The 24,734-nt window shown below is 37.1% G+C and overlaps 1 protein-coding gene across 3 annotated transcripts in view; it reads right to left on the reverse strand.

Moving 5' to 3' along the window:
- The window catches only part of LOC123533318 (beta-adrenergic receptor kinase 2-like), a 179,856-nt gene that overhangs the window by 26,765 nt on the left and 128,357 nt on the right, over positions 1 to 24,734 (reverse strand). For all 3 annotated transcript variants that reach the window (XM_053519939.1, XM_053519938.1, XM_053519937.1), the window contains 4 exons: positions 17,372 to 17,584; positions 16,999 to 17,093; positions 11,564 to 11,671; positions 5,360 to 5,426 (listed from right to left, as the gene is read on the reverse strand). In XM_053519939.1, the coding sequence (XP_053375914.1) occupies positions 5,360 to 5,426; positions 11,564 to 11,671; positions 16,999 to 17,093; positions 17,372 to 17,584 (483 nt within the window). The remainder of the gene's footprint in view (positions 1 to 5,359; positions 5,427 to 11,563; positions 11,672 to 16,998; positions 17,094 to 17,371; positions 17,585 to 24,734) is intronic.

The following is a 24,734-nucleotide window of genomic DNA, read 5'->3' on the forward strand; positions in this document are numbered from 1 at the left end:
TGCTTTCTGCACATCATCCTGATGAGGTCAAAACTGATGCTATTTTAGGAAAATCCTTCCAGCATTTTTAAGATACAGAGCAGATACAATATAAAGCTATCTGACCTTTGACCTCCAAAGTTAAGCTAAATTTGAACCTAGTGACCTTGTTCATGCAAGACTCTCTTTTATGGTCAGAAGAAAGGTTACATGCAGTTATCTGAAATTTAATTAGACAGCCTGAAATACAGCTGTTTGAACTTTGACCTCCAAGCATGACCTTCACCTTAGACCTAGTGACCTGGGTTGAGCGCACTGATTATTGTTTTGATGAGACTAACAATTAAATGAAAATCCTTTTGACAGTTTAGATCCTATGGATCTGACACCGAGTTCAGCTCTTTGATCTCTGGCCTTCAAGTTTGGAACAGACCTTGTTTAAACAAGAGCTGTCTCCGTAGGATGACACATGCCTCCGATGGCACTTTGAATGAATAGTTATGGCCGATGTTAGAGTTTAGGACCTTTGACCTACGGAGCTGGGTCTTGCGCGCTACACATCGTCTTACTGTGTCACACATTCATGCATAGTTATTTTAAAATCCACGCATGAATGACAAAGATATGGACCGGACATGCCCATCAATGCACTATCATGAAAAATGATCTTTAACGTCTAAGTGTGACCTTGACCTTTGAGCTACGGACCTGGGTTTTGCATGTGACATGTCGTCTTACTGTGGTACACATTCATGCCAAGTTATTTGAAAATCCATCCATCGATGACAAAGATATGGACCGGACACGCCCATCAATGCACTATCCTTTAACATCTAAGTGTGACCTTGACCTTTGAGCTACGAACCTGGGTCTTGCGCAGGACACGTCGTCTTACTGTGGTACACATTCATGCCAAGTTATTTGAAAATCCATCCATCGATGACTTGACACGCCCATCAATGCACTATCCTTTAACGTCTAAGTGTGACCTTGACCTTTGAGCTACGGACCTGGGTCTTGCGCACTGCATGTCGTCTTACTGTGGTACACATTCATGCCAAGTTATTTGAAAATCCATCCATCGATGACAAAGATATGGACCGGACACGCCCATCAATGCACTATCCTTTACCGTCTAAGTGTGACCTTGACCTTTGAGCTACGGACCTGGGTCTTGCGCACTGCACGTCGTCTTACTGTGGTACACATTCATGCCAAGTTATTTGAAAATCCATCCATCGATGACAAAGATATGGACCGGACATGAAAATTGCGGACAGACCGACAGACGGTTCAAAAACTATATGCCTCCCTTCGGGGGCATAAAAAGGGCCATTTTCAAAATGAAGAAAACTAAATTTCAAATATCACAATTAAAGATATTTCAAAAATTGTTATCAAAAATGAAAAGTAAAATTTTTTATTGTCACTGATACATAGAAAACAACAAGCTTGGCTGCTGAAAATGATTAGCAAAAGTTGTCTAAAACTAGTGAAGATTTTTCAAACATTAATGAAAACAAAAGTGAAATATCATCTTGAATGTCATTATAAGAAGTAAACAATATTTCAAAAGTTATTATATTTCAAAACATTTCTGTAATTATAAAATGTCAAAGATATTTCATATGTCATTAATATTAAAAGGAAAAAGTAAATTAATTTGAAAACAAATAAGGATAGAACATTGTAAAATAAATCAAGGAACGTAGCAAATATAAAATTTTGCACTGTCACGTTAAAAGGGGAAATCTCGTAGAATTTTTTACAATACAATTAAATTTACTCAGTTTATAAGAATATCCTATGCAATCGTAATTTGTGGTAACTAACTTTCTTTAATTTAAAGTAATTTGTTTTAGCTGGATTGTGATGAAAGCTCCAAGCTTACTGAAACCACTCCCGAGTCTGCTTCCAGGAAAAACCAATACCTTTAAATTTAAACTCTAACCTTCTTTAAACTTATGGTTGCATTAATCCACAATATTAAATTGAAGTGAACAAGCAGAGTTCCAATTCTTACATCCCGATATGTGGAAATCTGCAAATCATATCCCAACGAAACAGCTGTTTTGGGCACAACACTTTGTGCCCATAAAATTATTAATTTTACAGTAGATTTAACATGGACTCTAAATTCAGTTAAATACATTAGCATAAAACTGAGTCATTCTGAGCAAAACATCTTATGATCCTATAAAAATGTTATCAATTCTAAAGTGATATCTGAATTGTTTCCATGCATGGTACAAGACAAAGTGATTCCTAAATAATCCTAAAACAAACAAAAGTGCCAGACTGTCACAAAATACGCCCATCTAAATATTCAGTTACATATCATAAAGGTAATAATGTTGATGTTGTATGCCTTGTTAACCAAAAAAAAGAGTAAGAAGGGATCTATTTGTGAGGTTCCATTATATGGGATAAAATTGTCAATCGGATTAAAACTGTTTGAATGGACAAGGCTAATTTCGCTGATTTCAAGTAATTCAAGGGCCATAATCCAAGACTGCCTAGGGTGATTTGGGTGTTTATCAGACTTGGCTGAGATATTATGTCCATAAACATTGTCACCAAGTTTGGTGAAGATCGGATGAAAACTTAGACATAGAGAGCAGACAAGGCTAAATTCGCAGTTTTTCAAGTAATTCAAGGGCCATAACCCAAGACTGCCTAAGGCGATTTGGGTGGTTATTGAATCTGGCCGAGATATTATGCCAACAAATATTATCAGCACGTTTGGTGAAGATTGGATGAAAACTGTTTGACTTAGAGAGCGGACAAGGCTAAATTCCCAGTTCTTCGAGCTATTCAAGGGCCATAATCCAAGAGTGCCTGGGGCAATTTGGGTGTTTATCTAACTTGGCTGAGATATTATGCCAACAAACATTATCAGCAAGTTTGGTGAAGGTCGGATGAAAACTGTTCGACTTAGAGAGCGGACAATGCTAAATTCGCAGTTTTTTTAGTAATTCAAGGGCCATAATCCAAGAATGCCTGCGGCGATTTGGCTTGTTATCGAACTTGGCTGAGATATTATGCCCACAAACATTGTCAGCAAGATCGGATGAAAACTGGCCGACTTTGAGAGCGGACATGCTTTTGGACGCTGATCGCGTGTTCACATAATACGCCCCTATCTTTCAGAGATGGGCATATAATAATTCCAAACAAAGTTTGGTGGGAGGGGGTGGGGATATAACAAGAGCTGTCAGTGGACAGCGCGCTCAACTATTCTCAGTGCTTGATAGTATAATATAAGCAATGAGTAAAACTTTAACATTACTTTAAGCATATTCTAAGTCGAAAAGGGGCCATAATTCAGTCAAAATGCTTGATAGAGTTGCCTCCTCCTTTTTACAGACTGGGGTCATGATGGTAAACAAGTATGCAAAATATGAAAGCAATATCTCAATGGACTATGAAAATATTTGGGGTGGTACACAAACTTTAACATTTATTCTAAGTCGAAAATGGGCCATAATTCAGTCAAAATGCTTGATAGAGTTGCCTCCTCCTTTTTACAGACAGGGGTCATGATGGTAAACAAGTATGCAAAATATGAAAGCAATATCTCAATGGACTTTGAAAGTATTTGGGGTGGTACGCAAACTTTAACATTTATTCTAAGTCGAAAAGGGGCCATAATTCAGTCAAAATGCTTGATAGAGTTGCCTCCTCCTTTTTACAGACTGGGGTCATGATGGTAAACAAGTATGCAAAATATGAAAGCAATATCTCAATGGACTTTGAAAATATTTGGGGTGGTACACAAACTTTAACATTTATTCTAAGTCGAAAAGGGGCCATAATTCAGTCAAAATGCTTGACAGAGTTGCCTCCTCTTTTTTACAGACTGGGGTCATGATGGTAAACAAGTATGCAAAATATGAAAGCAATATCTCAATGGACTTTGAAAATATTTGGGGTGGTACGCAAACTTTAATATTTATTCTACAGGGTTCCCACATTCTTTCGTCTATGAAATTTAAGGACTTTTCCAGGACCTTGTTGCTATTTTCAAGGACCTCTGTACGACATATTGGGTTGTACGTTTCCGTCAATTTTTCTTGATTCAGTGTAAAAATATAAGAACAAGAGGGCCATGATGGCCCGATATTGCTTAAAAATTTCCACTTATTAAATAAATACAGGCTCTGCACTCTGCAATTTTTTTTTTTTTTTTTTTTTTTTTTTTTTTTTCCTTACTGTTCTGAAGTTTTGTTTCTCAAGGAAACTATGAATCATTTAATCATTTACTTGTCTAGCATGTTGTGAAGAATTAATCAACTCCTTCATAATAACTACACCTCTGGTGCCACCTACATTATTTATATAATCTTTGATACACTTCTAGCAATTAAATTATTTTCAGTCAAGTTGTTTTTTGATCACTGAATTCAAGCGTGTCACTAATCAAGATTTTCACAATTGTTCTCGAAAAATAATCGGAATTTCACAGGGCTTCTTAAAAATCGACACAAAAATGACCAAAAGCCTAAAATTACTGTTTAAAAATTCAAGCATAGCTACCTATATAGGCCCATCAACCACAAAAACATCGGTATTTTCGAAAAAGGAAATTGAAATAACATCCATGTCCGCCATTTTGAATCATGAATTACTTCCCTTAGCAAAATTGGATAATTCCCGGTATTTTCCCGTACCTTTACCATTTTCTCGCCAAATTCCCGGTATTTTCACGGCCAGGAGTCAATTTTTGAAATTCACGGACTTTTCCCGTTTTCCCAGTAGCGTGGGAACCCTGTATTCTAAGTCAAAAAGGGGCCATAATTCAGTCAAAATGCTTGATAGAGTTGCCTCCTCCTTTTTACAGACTGGGGTCATGATGGTAAACAAGTATGCAAAATATGAAAGCAATATCTCAATGGACTTTGAAAGTATTTGGGGTGGTACGCAAACTTTAACATTTATTCTAAGTCGAAAAGGGGCCATAATTCAGTCAAAATGCTTGACAGAGTTGCCTCCTCCTTTTTACAGACTGGGGTCATGATGGTAAACAAGTATGCAAAATATGAAAGCAATATCTCAATGGACTTTGAAAATATTTGGGGTGGTACGCAAACTTTAATATTTATTCTAAGTCGAAAAGGGGCCATAATTCAGTCAAAATGCTTGATAGAGTTGCCTCCTCTTTTTTACAGACTGGGGTCATGATGGTAAACAAGTATGCAAAATATGAAAGCAATATCTCAATGGACTTTGAAAATATTTGGGGTGGTATGCAAACTTTAACATTTGTGTGACGCTCACGCTAACGCTCATGCTCACGCTGACGCTGGGGCGAGTAGGATAGCTCCCCTATTCTTCGAAGAGTCGAGCTAATAAAGTAACAAGCATACTGGCTTTTCCTTACCATTGTCATAGTCATTCGGTCTATTTCATGTTTATCTTTGGTTTTGTGTTGTCTAAATGGACTATGTCTGAAACAGAAGAAAAAACCTGCGATGATTCTACATTCCTATGAAGTAAAGCATTTTAGCACTTTTAAAATGATACACAAAATCAAATTTCTTCAATATCATGAGGATTAACAAGTAGTTAAGGTAGTGCACCCATAATGACTGTCAGCAGTATCCCCTGCTATTTCCTATTCTCGTGTGTAATTTCGGCATTCTCTGGTCGTAAATGTAGCTTATTCAAGTAATGGTTCTGGTGACAACCGGAAAATGCTGAACTCACATGTGAAGGACACAAAATTTAACGAAAATTACGAAATTACGGATTATTATGGGTGCACTACCTTAATACCAGCTTTCACCTCATGTGTTAAGGTTCACTGCCAGATACATATTTTATATCTGCGTTTTTAACCAAACTGACAAATACCTTCAAGTTAAAAGTGGAAAAAAGTGGATGTATTTAATATCCTTAAATACTACTTTCAGCCACTATGATTCTCTCCATATCACACTAGACAAGTGTAAAGTACTCAGATATCAGAAAGATTGCAAATTAATATTTCTAAAGTATAATACAATATCACAATTACATACATGCCATATTTTCAGACGGTCAATAAGGGAGATTTGCCTCAGCAGGGCTTTTTTTAAGGGAGATTTGGGTAAAAATAAGGGAGACTTTTATTCCCTGGAACCAGGAACTTTGCTTTTGCTTTATGTGTTGATGCTTCTGCATCTGGAGAGAGTGATCTTTTTGACATGTTTAAGCATACAATACTCAAAAGATTGTGGAGATATCATGTCAAAACAGTCTTTTAAGGGTAGTCATTTCTTTTTATAAATGAAGTTGTTAAAACAAAAATGAAAGTCGTTCTTTTGCTGGATTGTCCATATTTAGATTAAAACTACATTTCACCTGGGAATTCTTCTCCCATTAATTATTGCAACATGTCAATATCACAAAGGAATGGCAGTCAATTATTCGGGCAGTATGAATTGCAATTTATTCCATAAAATTCACTTATCCGAATTCATGTTTGTCCGAAATTCTGTGTAGTCTGACATTAACACGCCAATTTTGTTAATACCCCCATCACACCAAGCTCGTTTTCAGTACGTTCTAAAAAATGTAGCCGAACGGGCTCAAACTGTGTAGCAACGGAACAGACGTAGTAGCGACGTTCTACAGTCTGTCTAAGAACTTTATGGACTGGCTCAGACGGGGTTGAATGGGAATGGTGCTCCAGAACTTTGAGCCTACTCAAAAATTTCTGCCGATCATTCCGTCCTACAGTTAGACGGACTGACAACGTACTTAAAACGAGATGGACGGACTAAGAACTGAACCGCCGTACTTCAATCGTACTAGAGACGTGGTATGACGTTATGCGATCGGGCGTCAATTTAAGTACGTGTGCACAGCGACCGGATCCGTTTCTAGCCCGTTTAACCTGTTCACAGAAAGACTTAACTCGACCGCATTACATCCTTAGTGCGTCGTTATTCCGTCTTAATATGATCAAAATAAAATACTGAGTTTGCAATACGTTTCTAAACAGTTCTAAGAGTTTGCAAAACGTTCTCAGTACGCTCCGCACGTGTTTAGTACGTTTATTTACAGTTCCCACAACGTCGATCCCGTCTGCAGTACAATTACACAAATTAGGGTATAAATACATGCCGTTGCCGTACAGGTTCAAGATTTGGGCACAAGGTTTAGCCAAGTTTATGCCTTAGCATTTTTCTTCTTTAGTTTCTGACTCTGTCCTCTTTCATCCTCGGACTTGGAGACAGAGTCGTCAAAAGATGCAGGGAATAAATTACGACGCTCATCCTCTCGACTTTCACGTTCAGGGGCTGACTCAGGAGACTCTGTATCGCCTTCTGTGAGACATTGGTCTTCTACTGCTTTAACACTTAACACCCTGTCTCTCTTTGGCTTCACTTTTCTTTGTAGTCATATTGATACTTGCCTATTGCTGTGGATTTTTTTTTGTGTCTTGAGAGGTTGAAGAGACAAACGAGAATGAGAACTGGGTGAAACGTGATGGCTTTAAATAGCCATCGGGCCACAACGTGATTGCAATTTACATTCTGAACGTACTAGGGAGAGATGAGGACGTAATCAGAATGAGTTGAACTGTCTGTGAACGAGTTGGTCGAGTTAACAACTAGTTAGAACGTATTTCGACGTACTCGGGACGAAGTAGGGCTAGTTACAAACTTCTTTAATCTGTCTACAGACGGACTTGGACTGCCTACAAACGGTGTCCACATGAGGTGAACGGGCATTATTTTCCGAACTGAACTTACTATAAACGGACTTCAGACGGGATAAAGACGCGATGGACGTATCGAAAACTGTTTAAGAACTAACTACAATCACATTATGGATATTTTCCGGACAAAGTACAAACGTTCTAGACAGATCGCAGCCCGTTTTACAATATTTTAGGACAGGTTGGGACGTTTTGAGAACTAGTTTGGTGTGATGGGGGCTTAAGCAGTTGTCTATTTTTTGCATGTTGTGCAAGTATTTAAATTGAGAAACATAAACTCGGTGTTAGCACTTAAACCTGTCTCATCATCTGATGGCTCGTAAATACGGGAAAAGAGTGTTTCCCAATAAATATTGAGGTTAGCGAAAACGAAAGTACACTTTGGCAGGTGGCGGTAAAATGACGTAATTTTAAGACTGGTTTACATATTGTTTTGAAAAAACTACGGATCAGTGGCTTTGATGTTATTGAAACAGTCTAAAATCTCGCATGCACATGTTTACAATTGCCTACGGGTAAGATTAAATGGTTAATTGTTTGCAGATGTTGACAGTAGGTGGTAAGATAATTAATGCCTCAGGCGTGTATCTCTTGATAAACAAGGTAGGGATTATAAACAACTAGGAAAATTATATTTGAAGAGTATTTCCAGGCTACTCGATACTGAATTTCAAGTATTTTCTAAAGGTCTACATTGGGTTGGAGATACGATTTTTCAACAGAGGATTTTTTCTGAATTTATTTTTTACGGGAGATTTTCATGTCCCGGCGGGAGACCGGGAGATATACTGAAAATACGGGAGAAAAAGGCTCCCGGCGGGAGATATGGCATGTATGCAATTAATTTAACCTGGTTGTTCGGTAAATCAATAAAGACAATTAGCTATATATAGCTATATCTTTGTATACATGTATTTAAAGATACATAACGAAAAGTGTTCAGTAACAACTGTACAGTCAATTTACTTTCCATTTTCTCACAACAAGTAAATCTTAATGTTAAAAACTTAAGATTTTGGTTACCCAGGTACATTCTATTTCTGAATGTGTATGAATAAGTTTTGTAGATAACCAACACTGTTCTGAATTTTGACATCTCATACATACAAGCATGAAAACCTACAGGTAGTAGTACACAAACAAGAATGATATCGTAACCGCTCTATTTTCTAGTGCAATAACCATTTGAGCCGTGCCATGGGAAAACCAACATAGTGGGTTTGCGACCAGCATGGATCCAGACCAGCCTGCGCATCCGCGCAGTCTGGTCAGGATCCATGCTGTTCGCTAATAGTTTCTCCAATTCCAATAGGCTTTAAAAGCGAACAGCATGGATCCTGACCAGACTGCGCGGATGCGCAGGCTGGTCTGGATCCATGTTGGTCGCAAACCCACTATGTTGGTTTTCAGATGGCGCGACTCATTTACTTAACATTTGATCTCTGGACTAAATATGATACCTGCCACAGCAACATGACATTAAATGCCACAGTTAATCTTTGATAAACATGATCATCCAAGAAAATACCCGAGAGAATTTGAGATATGTTATAAAATCAAAAGCCGCCTTTATTACTGTTTGACTTACGTATCTAGTTACTTGTTTTTCTTTAAACTTCGATAATTTCTCCTTTAAAAAATACCAGAGCTTAAAAATCATCTTCAGGTTACCAAGTTTTCCCCGACACAGCGAGTTTTCCTGATAATTTTAGCATATATTTTAACTTTTTTGTCACCTATAACAAAATTAAGAACAAAAGAATACTGTCCTCTGAACATTTTCCTTGCAAGCCATTTTGAAATCTGACCAATCTCTATCCATCTATATATAAGTTCAAAGTCTCTAACTTTGACAACATTAAAATTTCCCTGACTTTTCCATGATACATGAGAACCCCAGACCTAGTAAGCTAATTGTGCAGAGCGATTTCAGAATTTTCGACAGTGACAGCAACACTTAGTGTTCTCTGCATCAATTAAAGGTGAAGACTTTATCAAAAGAAATTCTACTAAAAAAAAAAACAAAAAAAACATGTAACAGGCTTCATGCCTCAGACAAAATGACCCGAGGCCACAAAACAAATGAAAGACGTTTTGGTTTTGTAAGATTTTTGGGAAGAAATAGAGGTGGCCAGTAAAAAAAATAAATATGAGGACACAGGAGCAAGCAAAAAGTGAAGAAAACTATTTTTCTTGGTTTGGCTCTCATTAAACAAAAGCAAACCTTAAAATGGAAAGTACAACCCTACTAGTCATTAACAATAGTTCAAGCGGGATTGAGAAAATAGGTACAATTTGGTTTTGGGGTCCCCTAGCAAAGTCACAATGCCTACCGGAGGCCCAAGTTTTTATAAATGACTCAAAACAATATGAAATTAATTCAAAATCAGGCAAATGGTTAAGAAGGAGATGTTTTTGAAACTTTTTCTGTATCAAGCACTGGCAATCTCTGCATGTCTGAAAAAAACAAGAGGACCATGATGGTCCTGAATCGCTCACCTGTCCCAAAATGACCCAGTTTTAAACTGAGTATGACATCCTTTTTTTTATTATTTGATATAGTGACCTTGTTTTTGAGCTCATGTGACCCAGTTTTAAATTTGACCTAGATATCATCAAGATAAAAATTCTGGCCAATTTTCATGAAGATCCATTGAAAAATATGGCCTCTAGAGAGGTCACAAGGTTTTTCTATTATTTGACCTAATGGCCTAGTTTTTGAAGGCACATGACCCAGTTTTGAAACTGACCTACATATCATCAAGGTGAACATTCTCACTAATTTTTATGAAGATCTCATGAAAAATATGGCCTCTAGAGAGGTCACAAGGTTTTTTCTATTTTTATAGCTACTGACCTAGTTTTTGACCGCACGGACCCAGTTTCAAACTCGACCTAGATATCATCAAGGTGAACATTCAGACCAATTTTCATGAAGATCCAGTCAAAAGTATGTCCTCTAGAGAGGTCACAAGGTTTTTCTATTTTTAGACCTACTGACCTAGTTTTTTGACCGCAGTTGACCTAGTTTCGAACCTGACCTAGATATCATCAAGATGAACTCTCAGACCAACTTTCATACAGATCCCATGAAAAATATGGCCTCTAGAGAGGTCACAAGGTTTTTTTATTATTTGACCTACTGACCTAGTTTTTGATTGCACGTGACCCAGTTTCGAAATTGATCTAGATATCATCAAGTTGAACATTCTGACTAATTTTCATGAAGATCCATTGAAAAGTACGGCCTCTAGAGAGGTCACAAGGTTTTTCTATTTTTAGACCTACTGACCTAGTTTTTAACCGCAGTTGACCCAGTTTCGAACTTGACCTAGAAATCATCAAGATGAACATTCTGACCAACTTTCATAAAGATCCCATGAAAAATGTGACCTCTAGAGTGGTCACAAGCAAAAGTTTACGGATGCACGAACGGAAGTTCCTACATATGGATACTTACGCGGCTACTCTTTTGTTCTCTCTATTGTTCTTTTAGCCACGTAAGAGAAAAATAGCCACATAAAAGCCTTACAGAATGAATGACATCAAAGAAAAAGTACAGTTACCAATTGTTCCTATAGCCACCTAAGTATGCAAATGTGAGCTCGGACGGACCGACGACAGACCCTGCGTGATCACAAAAGCTCATCTTGTCACTTTGTGACATGTGAGCTAAAAAAAAAAAGAGTGATCAAAGTACTTGACCTTGAGTATGTTGTTAGCCACACCTCCTTGAAATGCTAACCACACCTCCTTGACATTTTTCCCTCTTATAATAAATGTTATTCTTAATGAATTAACCTCCCTAGATCAACAACCTCTCACCAACAAACATATTTTATTCCTACAGGCATTGCTAACTTAGACAAATTTTCTTACCCTTTTAACAATTTATAAAGCATGCAACCAAAGGAGAACCAATCTGCACTGGAATCGTATGCGGTACCCTTCTGTAACACTTCTGGTGCCATATAACCATGCGTGCCCCTGAAAATAAATTATGTAATTACCGTAAAACTTCTCATTATAAACACTCCAGCGAGTAAACACTTCCCTAAAATGACAAAAAGATGAAAATTTTATAAGATAAACCCCTCTGAAGTAGGAACTGTTGTGAAACGATCTAATTGTGGTGTCCCAGCTGTGACCACTCTGTATGCTTCCCTTCGTGGCAACAGTGTAATTACAATATGTCTCCCTAAAAAAAGAGTTTTGATATCTTATATGTTTCCCTTCACCAAGACAGTGCAATTACTATATGTCTCCCTTCACCAGGACAGTGTAATTACTGTATGTCTCCCTTCACCAGGACAGTGTAATTACTAGATGTCAGTCTCCCTTCACCAGGACAGTGTAATTACTATATGTCTGTCTCCCTTCACCAGGACAATGTAATTACTATATGTCTGTCTCCCTTCACCAGGACAATGTAATTACTATTTATATATGTCTCCCTTCACCAGGACTGTGTAATTACTATATGTCTCCCTTCACCAGGACTGTGTAATTACTGTATGTCTCCCTTCACCAGGACAGTGTAATTACTGTATGTCTCCCTTCACCAGGACAGTGTAATTACTACATGTCTCCCTTCACCAGGACAGTGTAATTACTATATGTCTCCCTTCACCAGGACAGTGTAATTACTATATGTCTCCCTTCACCAGGACAGTGTAATTACTATATATATATATGTCTCCCTTCACCAGGACAGTGTAATTACTGTATGTCTCCCTTCACCAGGACAGTGTAATTACTATATATCTCCCTTCACCAGGACAGTGTAATTACTATATGTCTCCCTTCACCAGGACAGTGTAATTACTATATGTCTCCCTTCACCAAGACAGTGTAATAACTATATGTCTCCCTTCACCAAGACAGTGTAATTACTATATGTCTCCCTTCACCAAGACAGTGTAATTACTATACTGTAAAATCATTTAATTTCGTGGGCAAGAAATTTCGTGGTTTTGGTCAAAACGGCAATTTCGTGGGGATATGAATTCGTGGATTTCAACTTTTGAACATAAAATGAATGGGAAATTTCCTTGTTCGCTGGGATTAAATTTCGTGGAATGACTCAACCACGAAAATTTGTCCCCCACGAATATTAATGATTTCACAGTATGTCTCCCTTCACCAAGACAGTTTAATAACTATATGTCTCCCTTCAACAAGACAGTGTAATTACTATATGTCTCCCTTCACCAAGACAGTGTAATAACTATATGTCTCCCTTCACCAAGACAGTGTAATAACTATATGTTTCCCTTCACCAGGACAGTGTAATAACTATATGTCTCCCTTCACCAGGACAGTGTAATAACTATATGTCTCCCTTCACCAGGACAGTGTAATTACTATATGTCTCCCTTCACCAAGATAGTGTAATAACTATATGTCTCCCTTCACCAAGACAGTGTAATAACTATGTGTCTCCCTTCACCAAGACAGTGTAACTACTATGTCTCCCTTCACCAAGACAGTGTAATAACTATATGTCTTCCTGCACCAAGACAGTGTAAGTACTATGTGTCTCCCTTCACCATGACAAGGTAATTTCTATAAGTCTCCCTGAACTGAGACTATGATAACTATATGCCATCCTTCACAGACATAGATTTATTTATTTTGTTTGATTTAATGTCGCACCAAGACAATAATAGGTCATATGGCAACTTTCCAGCTTTGATGGTGGAGAAAGACCCCAGATGCCCCTCCGTGCATTATTTCATCACCAGCGGGCACTTGGTAGAACCACCAATCTTCCGTAAGCCAGCTGGATGCCTTCCTCACAAGAAGAACTCAACGCCCCAAGTGAGGCTTGAACCCACATCTATGAGGGGCAAGTGATTTGAAGTTAGTGACCTTAACCACTTTGCCGCAGAGGCCCCCTCACAGACATAGAAGTTAAGTCCTCTCTACATTTGTTTCGTAAAATAAATTTCTTCACAAATGAAGTTTTATAAAATATTCCTGCTTCAGAGACAATTTTGAGATAAACAAAATCTGGCCCACTTCCTTGAATCGAGAGGACAATTTTTACTTCAGCTATATAAAATCAAGCAAGTCAAAAACGTCTGGACAAGTTATTGTATGAACTTATCAAAACATAATATGTCAGTTCTGTAGGAGATTTAATTTCAATCAGTTGTATTGCATTTAAGCAACCGTAGCAGTGATGTTCTGAATTTTACTTTGATAAAATAGAGAAATCAGCCTTTACCCTGCTAAATTTCTAAAATGGACTGGTCCATCACTCAATTCAGGCAGTACCATTTATATTCAAAGGGGTGTTCACTGAAAATTTACTGACTGAATAGTGAACTGTGCAGACCATGATCAGCCTGCAAAGATGTGCAGGCTGATCATGGTCTGCACTGGTTGCAAAGGAAAAACCACTTGCCGCCAACAGGCTAAAGATTAAAGTAAAAATTTTGAAAAATGGACATAGATGCAACCTCAAACTAGAGCCATCAATTTACGCAATCCACATCCCTAATAAAAGATTTGTTTGAAAAGGATGTATTGGAAATAAATAATACTGCTAGTGACCTTTTAACCTGCCATGCTCAACACATGTCATTAAAACATTTAAAATATGACCCACCCTAGATACCCTATCTGTGTTTCACAGATTGCATGAACAATTTTGATAGTGGGTCTGGCATGGAAAATACCTGTCCTGTGAAATTACTGTGACAATTTTTTTTAAAAGTTTCCATCAATATTATACACATTGAAGCCAAGAGTGACAACCCTCTCTGGTGGCAAAGTTATTGACAAACTGGAATAATCTAAACAAACTTGGTATAGGGTCACCGTAGACAAACATTCTGACCATGTTTTATGTAAAGCAGGTAGTTTTACTATGTTTTGACCTTGTTTTTTATCAAAGTTAACCATTTGAGCCGTGCCATGAGAAAACCAACATAATGGGTTTGCGACCAGCATGGATCCAGACCAGCCTGCGCATCCGCGCAGTCTGGTCAGGGTCCATGCTGTTCGCTTTCAAAGACTATTGTTATTAGAGAAACCATTGGCGAACAGCATGGATCCTGACCAGACTGGGCGGATGCGCAAGCTGGTCTGGATCCATGCTGGTCGCAAACCCACTATGTTGGTTTTCTCATGGCGCAGCTCATTTACATATTTATCTTTGACTTTCAGACAGAAAAATCATAATAAGGTCTCATGAGGATCAGGAAGAAAATGTGACAGCTACAATTTCAATGATCAGATAGAAAAATTGGCCTCAGAGTGTGAAGACCTGACCTAATGAGCTAGCTTTTGACCTTAAGTAATATAGTTTTTAAACTTTAAGATATATTTCATAAAAACAAGCATTCTGACAAAGTTTAAATGAAGATCAAGCAAAAAATGTTAACAAGGTTTCAGATTTACTGACATAGTAACCTTGTTTTTTTACCCTTAGTAGATCATTCAATTTCGTACTCATCAGAGATATTATAAAGGGTAATACTCTGACCATGTTTCATGAATGTTAGGTCAATACTGGGACCTCTAGGATGTACTATGCCCCAATGATAACTTGATATTTACAAACATGACTATAAATAGATTATAATGGAACATAGGGAATTCAACATTTTCCTAACATGTTACAATCTAAATATTTCCAGGTTTTATACTAATTACGAATTAGCTCAGTGGTAAAGCATACAGTCCAAGTTCAACAGATCTTTTGCCGTGTGGGTTCGAAACTCGGCATCGACATTTAATTTTTCTTTTAATTTTTATTTCACTTTAAATTGCATAAAAATCAAGATTCTTTCATGAGCTCCGTGACAACACAACAGAGAGGTATCTAAAGGCGATATGGCAGATCAGAATAGTTTATTACATAACAAAGATGATATTGATTAAATGCATGCACTTAGCCATGCAAATAATGAACATACCAGTGTGTTATATAAAAGACATATATACAAATACAAGTATGCCCACGAGCAGAATGTCGAGCCTAACAGCACCTTTGACCTCTAAGTGTGACCTTGACCTTGAACCTAGGGACCTGCTTCTTACGCATGACACTCCGTCTTATAATGGTGAACATTCATGCCAAGTTACATCAAAATCCTACCATGCATGAAGGAGAAATGCTCCGGACAAACTTCAATTTGACCTTTGAGATAGGAACATGGGGTTTGTGCATGACACGCCTTCTCATTGAGTTAAACATTACTGCGAAATATAAACAAGATTGGCCCATGCATGTCAAAGTTATGGTCCGGGCAAAATCGGACGCACGCACATACACCGAAAGTGGCGACTATATCGAGCTCACCGCAAGCGTGCTCGACAACAAACCATCAAAGAAAGAAACAAAAATACGGAAGCAAAAATAAAAACGAATAGGGAAAACAAAAAAAAAAAATATGGAAAAAAGAACAACCCTTGTGAGGATTCGAACCCACGAAACGATCTGCTTACACCCAATTATTGTCTGCATTTTAGCCAACTGAGCTATGTTGCCATATACTTAGTGGATATTTGAAATGAAAGAAATACTAATATTTGCTTGTCAAGTAATGTGCAAGCATTATGAATGGTTATTTCATCAGTTATCATGATTTAGACTCGTCCTCGCGTTTCGGCGGGAATCACGTTATCATTGGGGATTAGTAAACAGTAAAATTATTTGTTGATGGTGGATGACAGATCCAAGGCAATCACAATAGCTCACCTTGAGAACTTTGTGAGTTTAACCATTATCATGCTGGACACAATTGGTTCTGCCTTTGCGACCAGTGCAGATCATGATCAGCCTGAACATCCATGCCATATGATCAAGATCTGCACTGTTTGCTATTCAGTCAGTATCTCTTTGGTAAGCACCCCTTTAAAGAGTTAATGGAACTGTCCAAATTGAAAGATGGACAAGTTCATTAAAGAAATTTAGCATGGGTAAGGGTTATTGTTTGTTTTGGGTTTAACGCTGTTTTTCAACAGTATTTAACGGCAGGCAGTTAACCTAACCGGTGTTCCTGGATTCTGTACCAGTACAAACCTGTTCCCCGCAAGTAACTGCCAACTTCTCCACACGAATCAGAGGTGGAGGACGAATGATTTCAGACACAATGTCGTTTATCAAATCGTCACAGAGAACATACGCCCGCCCAGGAATCGAACTCACGACCCTGAGATCCGTAGATCTGTGCTCTCCCTATTGAGCTAAGCGGGCGGGCAAGGGTTAAAAGTCTGATTTGTTTCATCATGACAATCTGAAGTAACAAATGCAATATGACATCATATAATATCTGTATTTTGTTAATGTATAATATACTTACACACTGGCATGAGGTTTCTTTTTGGAAAAATCACAGGCAAGTCCTAAATCTGATATTCGTACATGACCATTTTCATCAAGTAATATATTTGCTGGCTGTAAAAGTAAAAGAAAATTGAATGTCATTTGCACAGGCCAAGTCCTAAACATGCATTTTGAAAATGGCCATATTCGTTATGTCAAATATTTTCTGACTGAAAAAAGACTGGATTCACACCTGAGAGTCATTATTCTTACATATTTTCACAGTTGTTTTCTTCAAGTAAATATTTACTGAATGAAATATGCTTAGTATCAAATCCCTTTACACAATAAAAAAATTGCACTGCTCACCTTTAAATCCCTATACACAATGAAACAGCTGCACTGCTCACCTTTAAATCCCTATAGACAACAAAACGACTGTGCATATGCTCTAGGCCTAGGATGACTTCCGCTGCATAAAAGCGGACCTCCTTTTCAAGGAAGACACCATGTTGTGACAGGTGATAATGTAAGTCGCCACCATTCATTAAATCTAATATAAAGCACAGTTTTTCTGGAGTCTGAAAGGCATACGTCATGCACACTATAAATGGGCTTCCCTCCTGAAATACAAAATAAATAAATGTATGTATTAGCACACATCATACAAACTGTGCTTCCCTACAGAACAGGACAGCATATGAAATTTGTATTAGCATAGATTATACAATCTGGACTTCCCTCCTAAAATATGCAAAGTATGTATTAGCATACATCATAAAATCTGGGATTTCCTCTTAAAATATGCAAAATATGTATTAGCATATTACATCATAAAATCTGGGCTTTCCATCTAAAATATGTAAAATATGTATTAGCATACACCATACATTCTGGGCTTCCCTCCTAAGCAAAATATGTATTAGCATACATCATACAAGCTGGGCTTTCCTCCTGGAATTTGCAAAGTATTATTAGCATATGTTTTACAAACTGTGCTCCCCTCCAGAAATGTACAAACTAAAATTGTATGGTACAGTCAATCTTGCTCAACAGACCATGTCTGTTAAGAGACAGGCCTGGGATTCAGTCAAAAATCAAAAACCTGAAAATCTAAGTTCTCAAGCCTAAAATCTAAATTTTCAATAGAGTTATATAGGGAAGTTCTGGCAGTAAAACCATGCAATCAGGTCCAATACTGAACAAAAGCTCGTAGAACCAAAATGCCCCCCTTGATGCATTCAGTAATTGCACAAGAAACAGAAACTATTCTGTCACTGTGCACATAAGTTCTAAGTTCTATGGTGAACTTGACCTATGACCTATTGACCTCAAAATCAATAGGGGTCATCTGCTGGTCATGATAAACCTCCCTATTAAATTTCATGGTCCTAAGCCCAAGCATTCTCAAGTTATCATCTGGACACATTTTAACTCGTCCAGGTTACTGTGACCTTTGACCTACTGTCCTCAAAATCAATAGAGGTCATCTGCTGGTCATGACCAACCTCCCTATCATCTTTCATGATCCTACACCCAAGCGTTCTTGAGTTATCATCCGTTTAACTGTTCTGGGTCACTGTGGCCTTGACCTTTAACCTACTGATCTCAAAATCAAAAGGGGTCATCTGCTGGTCATGACCAACTATCCTATCAACTTTCATGAGCCTATGCCCAAACGTTCTTGAGTTACCATCTGGAAACAGTTAAACTGTTCCTGGTCACTGTGTCTTTGACAATTGACCTACTGACCTCAAAATCAATAGAGGTCATCTGCTGGTCATGACCAACCTTCCTATCATCTTTCATGATCCTAGGCCTAAGCTTTCTTGAGTTATCATCCGGAAACCGTTTAACTGTTCTGGGTCACTGCGACCTTGTCCTTTGACCTACCGACCTCAAAATCAAAGGGGTCATCTGCTGGTCATGACCAACCATCCTATCAACTTTCATGAGCCTATGCCCAAGCGTTCTTGAGTTACCATCCGGAACAGTTAAACAGCTAAATTTGGATTCCTCTTGGAATGGAAAAATGTATATATTAGCATAATTTGTCACCTAAATGCAAATGGAGAAGTGCTTTTTAATGTCAATGTATTTAATCCACTTTCTGCACTTAGGTGACGAATAATTTATTATGATTATGTCAGGTACTGTGAAATCATTAATATTTGTGGGGGACTAATTTTTGTGGATTTCGTGGTTGAGTCAATCCACGAAATTTAATACCAACGAACAAGTAAAATTCCCATTCATTTTATGTTAAAAAGTTGAAATCCACGAATTCATATCCCACAAAATTAAATGATTTTACAGTAAACTGGGCTTACATCTGGAAATAAAAGAATTATGTAATATAAGTAAGCTTAGATATCCTCAAGAAATGTGCAAAATAAAAGTATGTATACCACTGAGCACAATAAGTCATACATAATTATATGTTTTCCGTTCCAAAATGTACAATTAAAACATAGATTTTAAAATTTCTGATATAATGTGATCCCTCGGGCAGGAACGTCAAAATCCCAATATTTCGCAGGTTCCTCACAAATGTCCATTCAAAAAATAAGCAGTGGGGAAATGCCCTATCTACCATTTCAACTAGATGGCAAAATGTCCAGCATACCATTTTTTCCTGGTGGGGCAAATTTTTTTAATGTCCTACAACCTTGTGAATTATTGATATTTATGGGGGGAACTAATTTTCGAGGATTTCATTGGAATGAATAAATCCAAAAAAACAAATTCATTCCAATTCTTCATTTTATGATTCGCATTTTGAAGTCTAAACCAAACCAAACAGCCATTTTGGGGGTGGGGGTTCTGCCTTTGTGACCAGTGCAGACCAAAATCAGCCTGCACATGCAGTCTGATCATGGTCTGCACTGTTCGCCATTCGGTATCTTTTTTAGGAAACACCCCTTTTAACAGTTAATGGTCAAGTCCAAATTGAAAGATGGACAAGTTCATTACAGAAATTTAGCAAGGTAAGAGTTAAATGATTTCACAGTACTTCAACAATTACTAGTTCGTCATACACTATGACAAATGTAACTGCTGGTGTCTTGATTCCCATTTTCCAGAAGACAGAAAATGGAATTTTTTGCTGATGCACTGCGAAAAAGCCTGAGTCAATTAATGGAAGTGAAGCACTTTCCAGGAAATAATGCTGCGCAATTTGTGATAACAGAATAAACGACCTACATTTTTTATAGGTTTGATCACTGATTGGCCATTTATTTGATCACAGTGCACTGATTGGCCATTTATTTGATAACTGATATTTGACTGCCATTCAATGACACATTTTTCTCGGCAAGACATTAAATGACCTAAATTTTCCTTATAGTTCTTGTGAGTGATACATGAATGATATTTGATTTATTTACTTAAAGGCATTCCATGACCTACATTTTTATTCTCATAGTTTTTTGTCAGTTGTCTGTAAATGATATTTGACTAATTCACACTATGGTGATATTAAATCTATAATTATATTATCTGTTCAGTGTTTTTTTATCAAACACTGTATTTTCTGACAAACATTTTGGCGAAAGTAGAACATTCTCACTACTACTTGATTACAATATTAACAGCAATTTAAAGACAAAAAACACTTCCCTTAAATCAATTATTCTGCTAATTTTCAATTAGAACTTTAGTCATTTTTTCCAATGTTTGGTGTTCTTGTTTATTTGCACAAAGCAACTTAATCATCAACATCAATATCGTCAAACTGTTAATGAACACTAAGATCCAACACCTCATAATCAATCAAACGAAAAGTGAGCGGCGCCATGCGAAAACCAACATAGATCCATGCTGTTCGCTTTCAAAGCCTATTGGAATTAGAGAAACCGTTAGCAAACAGCATGGATCCTCACCAGACTGCGTGGATGCGCAGGCTGGTCTGGATCCATGCTGGTTGCAAACCCACTATGTTGGTTTTCTCATGGTGTGGCTCAAGTTATCTTCTGTGGAAAAAAGGAAGAGTAACACATGCAAGCTTTTTTCTTGCTTTTTCCCCCCAGTTTCAATAAAGTAAGCATATGCAGCACTATTACAAGCTCTGATATGAGTACAATGACTCCTGATTAGGTCTTCTACAGCATGGACAACTGCAAATGCTGAGGTTTGTTAACCCTTACCCTGCTAAATTTCTATAATGAACTTGTCCATCTTTCAATTTGGACAGTACCCTTCACTGTTTAAAGTGGTGCTTACCAAAAAGATACTGACTGAATGGCAAACAGCGCAGATCTTGATTAGACTGCACGGGTGCTGACTGTAAATGGATAGGCTTACAATGTGGTATGGCAGAGACTCCTTCTATGCATGAAGCTGTACTTAAATTACGCAACAAAAAATCAATCAGTTTCAGAAAAGCGTAAAAAAATTCAAAGAAAAAACTATTTCCACATTCAATTCAAAACCAAGAATTCCTTTCTTCAAGGAATGTAAAACTGAGACAATATAGTTGCAATGCAATCCGTCATCTCGTTATAACTAAATCAGGAACTACAGTGACAAATCAATAAAAACAAGAGCTGTCCATAAGACAGCCAAGCTCGACTATTCGAAATATTGTCACAGAAGCAGGAAATTATTACCCAAAATGTTAAATATCAAAAGAGTTTTAAGTTCGAAACGGGACATAATTTGACCAAAATGCATATCAGAGTTATGGGACTTGATGCTATCAACTAGTTTAATAACCCCGAAGAAACATGTTAAGTTTCAATTCCATATCTGCATTAGTTTTCGAGATAGTAACTTGCATGTAAAACTTTAACCACAATTTTCTAAGTCCAAAAGGGGGCATAATTTGCTCAAAATACATGTTAAGAGTTATGGAACTTGACCCAGTGAGGTTGGTAACTGACCTAGAAAAAGAATAAATAAGTTTCAAAGCTATATGCCTTTTGGTAACAGCTGTATGTACTTGCACGCAAAACTTTAACCAGGATTTTCTAAGTCCAAAAGGGTGCATAATTTGCCCAAAATACATGTCAGAGTTATGGGACTTGATTCTATCAACTAGTTTTATAACCCCGAAGACACATGTGAAGTTTCAATTTAATATCTGCATTAGTTTTGGAGATAGTAACTTGCATGTAAAACTTTAACCAGGATTTTCTTAGTCCAAAAGGGGGCATAATTTGCTCAAAATACATGTCAGAGTTATGGGACTTGGCCCAGTGAGGTAGGTAATTGATCTAGAAAAAGAAAAAATAAGTTTCAAATCAATATGCCTTTTAGTAATAGCTGTATGTACTTGCACGCAAAACTTTAACCAGAATTTTCTAAGTCCAAAAGGGGGCATAATTTGGCCAAAATACATGTCAGAGTTATGGGACTTGACCCAGTGAGGTAGGTAATTGATCTAGAAAAAGAAAAAAAAAGTTTCAAATCTATATGCCTTTTAGTAATAGCTGTATGTACTTGCACGCAAAACTTTAACCAAAATTTTCTAAGTACAAAAGGGGGCATAATTTGGCCAAAATGAAGGTCAGAGTTATGGGACTTGGTGCTATCAACTAGCTTTATAACCTCGAAGACACATGTGAAGTTTCAATTCAATATCTGCATTAGTTTTGGAGATAGTAACTTGCATGTAAAACTTTAACCAGAATTTTCTAAGTCCAAAAGGGGGCATAATTTGCTCAAAATACATGTTAGAGTTATGGAACTTGACCCAGTGAGGTTGGTAATTGACCTAGAAAAAGAATAAATAAGTTTCAAAGCTATATGCCTTTAAATGATAGCTGTATGTACTTGCATGCAAAAACTTAACCAAGGTGTGACGCCGACGCCGACGCCGACGCCGACGCCGACGCCAGGGTGAGTAGAATAGCTAGACTATTCTTCGAATAGTCGAGCTAAAAAATGCTGGTTCCTAATATTTGAGGAATTTGCCTCTCGGCTTATAGAGAACAAGATACGACCCTGCCATGAACCACAAGGAATGATGACAATATGTTATGTGATTATGTCACATCATTTATACCAGAAATTGCCAAAACATTTTCCATATAATTACTGATCCAGAGGCAATATGATAAACTAATCAATTTTCGTCGTTCCCTGTCATCTTCGAAGAGATAATTGACAATAAAACTGAAGGACAAAGTTTGTAGAGTAAAAAGAAACAGGACTAAATTCTTGCGACGTGCACCCTCTATAGCGCTACAATATTGCAAAACATTTTGATTATTTTTGGATAGAAATCGGTCAACTTGCAAAATATCTGCCTTTGTACTATTATACAATGGGCAATTATCATAAAAAAAAATTATGGATTACACGGTAAGAAGCCTAATATGCGGTATTTTGATACGCAAAACATGTTTGTGTTTTAGGGACAAGATGTATAAATAGAGAACAATAACGAAAACATTATCTGAAAAGTCGAATATGTCTTTATTGGTAATTCAGGGTTTACTTCATGGTAAATCAGGGTTTTCTTTATAGTCAATACCATTCAAAAGTAGTTACAACTATTTTGTCATGGATAATGGTTTCACTACCTGACTTCCCTTTTCTCAATAGTAACATTTAACCTGTTATTGATACAAATACCGTGCGAGAGTAGTAAATTATTATTTACAAATATTTTGAATAAGTCAGTGTAGTGGCATTATTCATTAATGTTTGTCAAAGACATAACCTTACTTCCCAATTTACAGTAAAATGAAATTATTTATTTTTTTTACGTGAGTTGTGAACAAATATTTTAATAGATCACAATCAGAATCCAATTCACCTTGGTCTGAAAATCGAGGAAAAATGTTTCTTTCAAGCTAACCCTGGCTTATCAAGAAACAAATGTTTCACAGTCTGAACATATGGAAACAAATCAGATTTTTTTAACCTGAATTTTTAATCTGATTTTCTCATGAACTTACAAAATCTAAGTGACTGTCAGACAATAAAATTTTACAAGAATGAATATTGCCGAGTCTTTGTGTGAGACTAAAAGTGGAAACATGTTAGTGTGAGACTATTGTAACTTTTCTGCAGAAACCCAGCAGGTTATTATCTTGTATAAATGTTCCTGCGGGTAATCAGATGGTACCTCTTATGACAAAATCTAAGCAGTTTGGATTCTTGCATATATATAGTACCAACTATTCACTATAATGCCAAGTGATAATAATCCAGTATTTGCTTAAGTTTGCAAAATATTCTTTCAGCAATTTTCATAAATATGGAAATAATTGATTTAATTACAAAATTAAGACTGTTTAGCCATGATAAGCTTTCAGATAACAAAAAGTGTGTATTTTTTTCAAAATATCAATTTATCGCATATCTTTTCTAATTTTCCATTTAAATGCAGTTATAGGGCCAATGTCCTGAGCCATACACAATTATTTACTTAGGCGCCAGTATTTGTCAGATGTCTCCACCAAGCAGTTATTGAATGTAATTCACAGACAGTGTTTTTTTCAACTGATTTGGGAATGAGGCTGGGCCTTTACAATTGGGAACAAAAGCACCACCTTGCGCGTGCTGACGCTCATCTGATTTTTTTGTATAATAGAAAAATTGTCCTACCCATGATTTTCTAAGTCCAAATAGGGCCATAATTCTTGCAAAAAGCAGGATGGAGTTATGTTTCTTGATGTACAGATTCAGCTTATGATTGTGAACAACTGTTGCAAGTTTCAAAGCTATAGCTTTGATAGTTTAGGAGAAAAGTTTACCTAAACATAAAACTTAACCAATAAATCTGATATTTTCTAAGTCCAAAAGAGGCCATTACTCTTGCAA

Source organism: Mercenaria mercenaria, chromosome 12, assembly GCF_021730395.1.
Source record: "Mercenaria mercenaria strain notata chromosome 12, MADL_Memer_1, whole genome shotgun sequence".
NCBI lineage: Eukaryota > Metazoa > Mollusca > Bivalvia > Venerida > Veneridae > Mercenaria > Mercenaria mercenaria.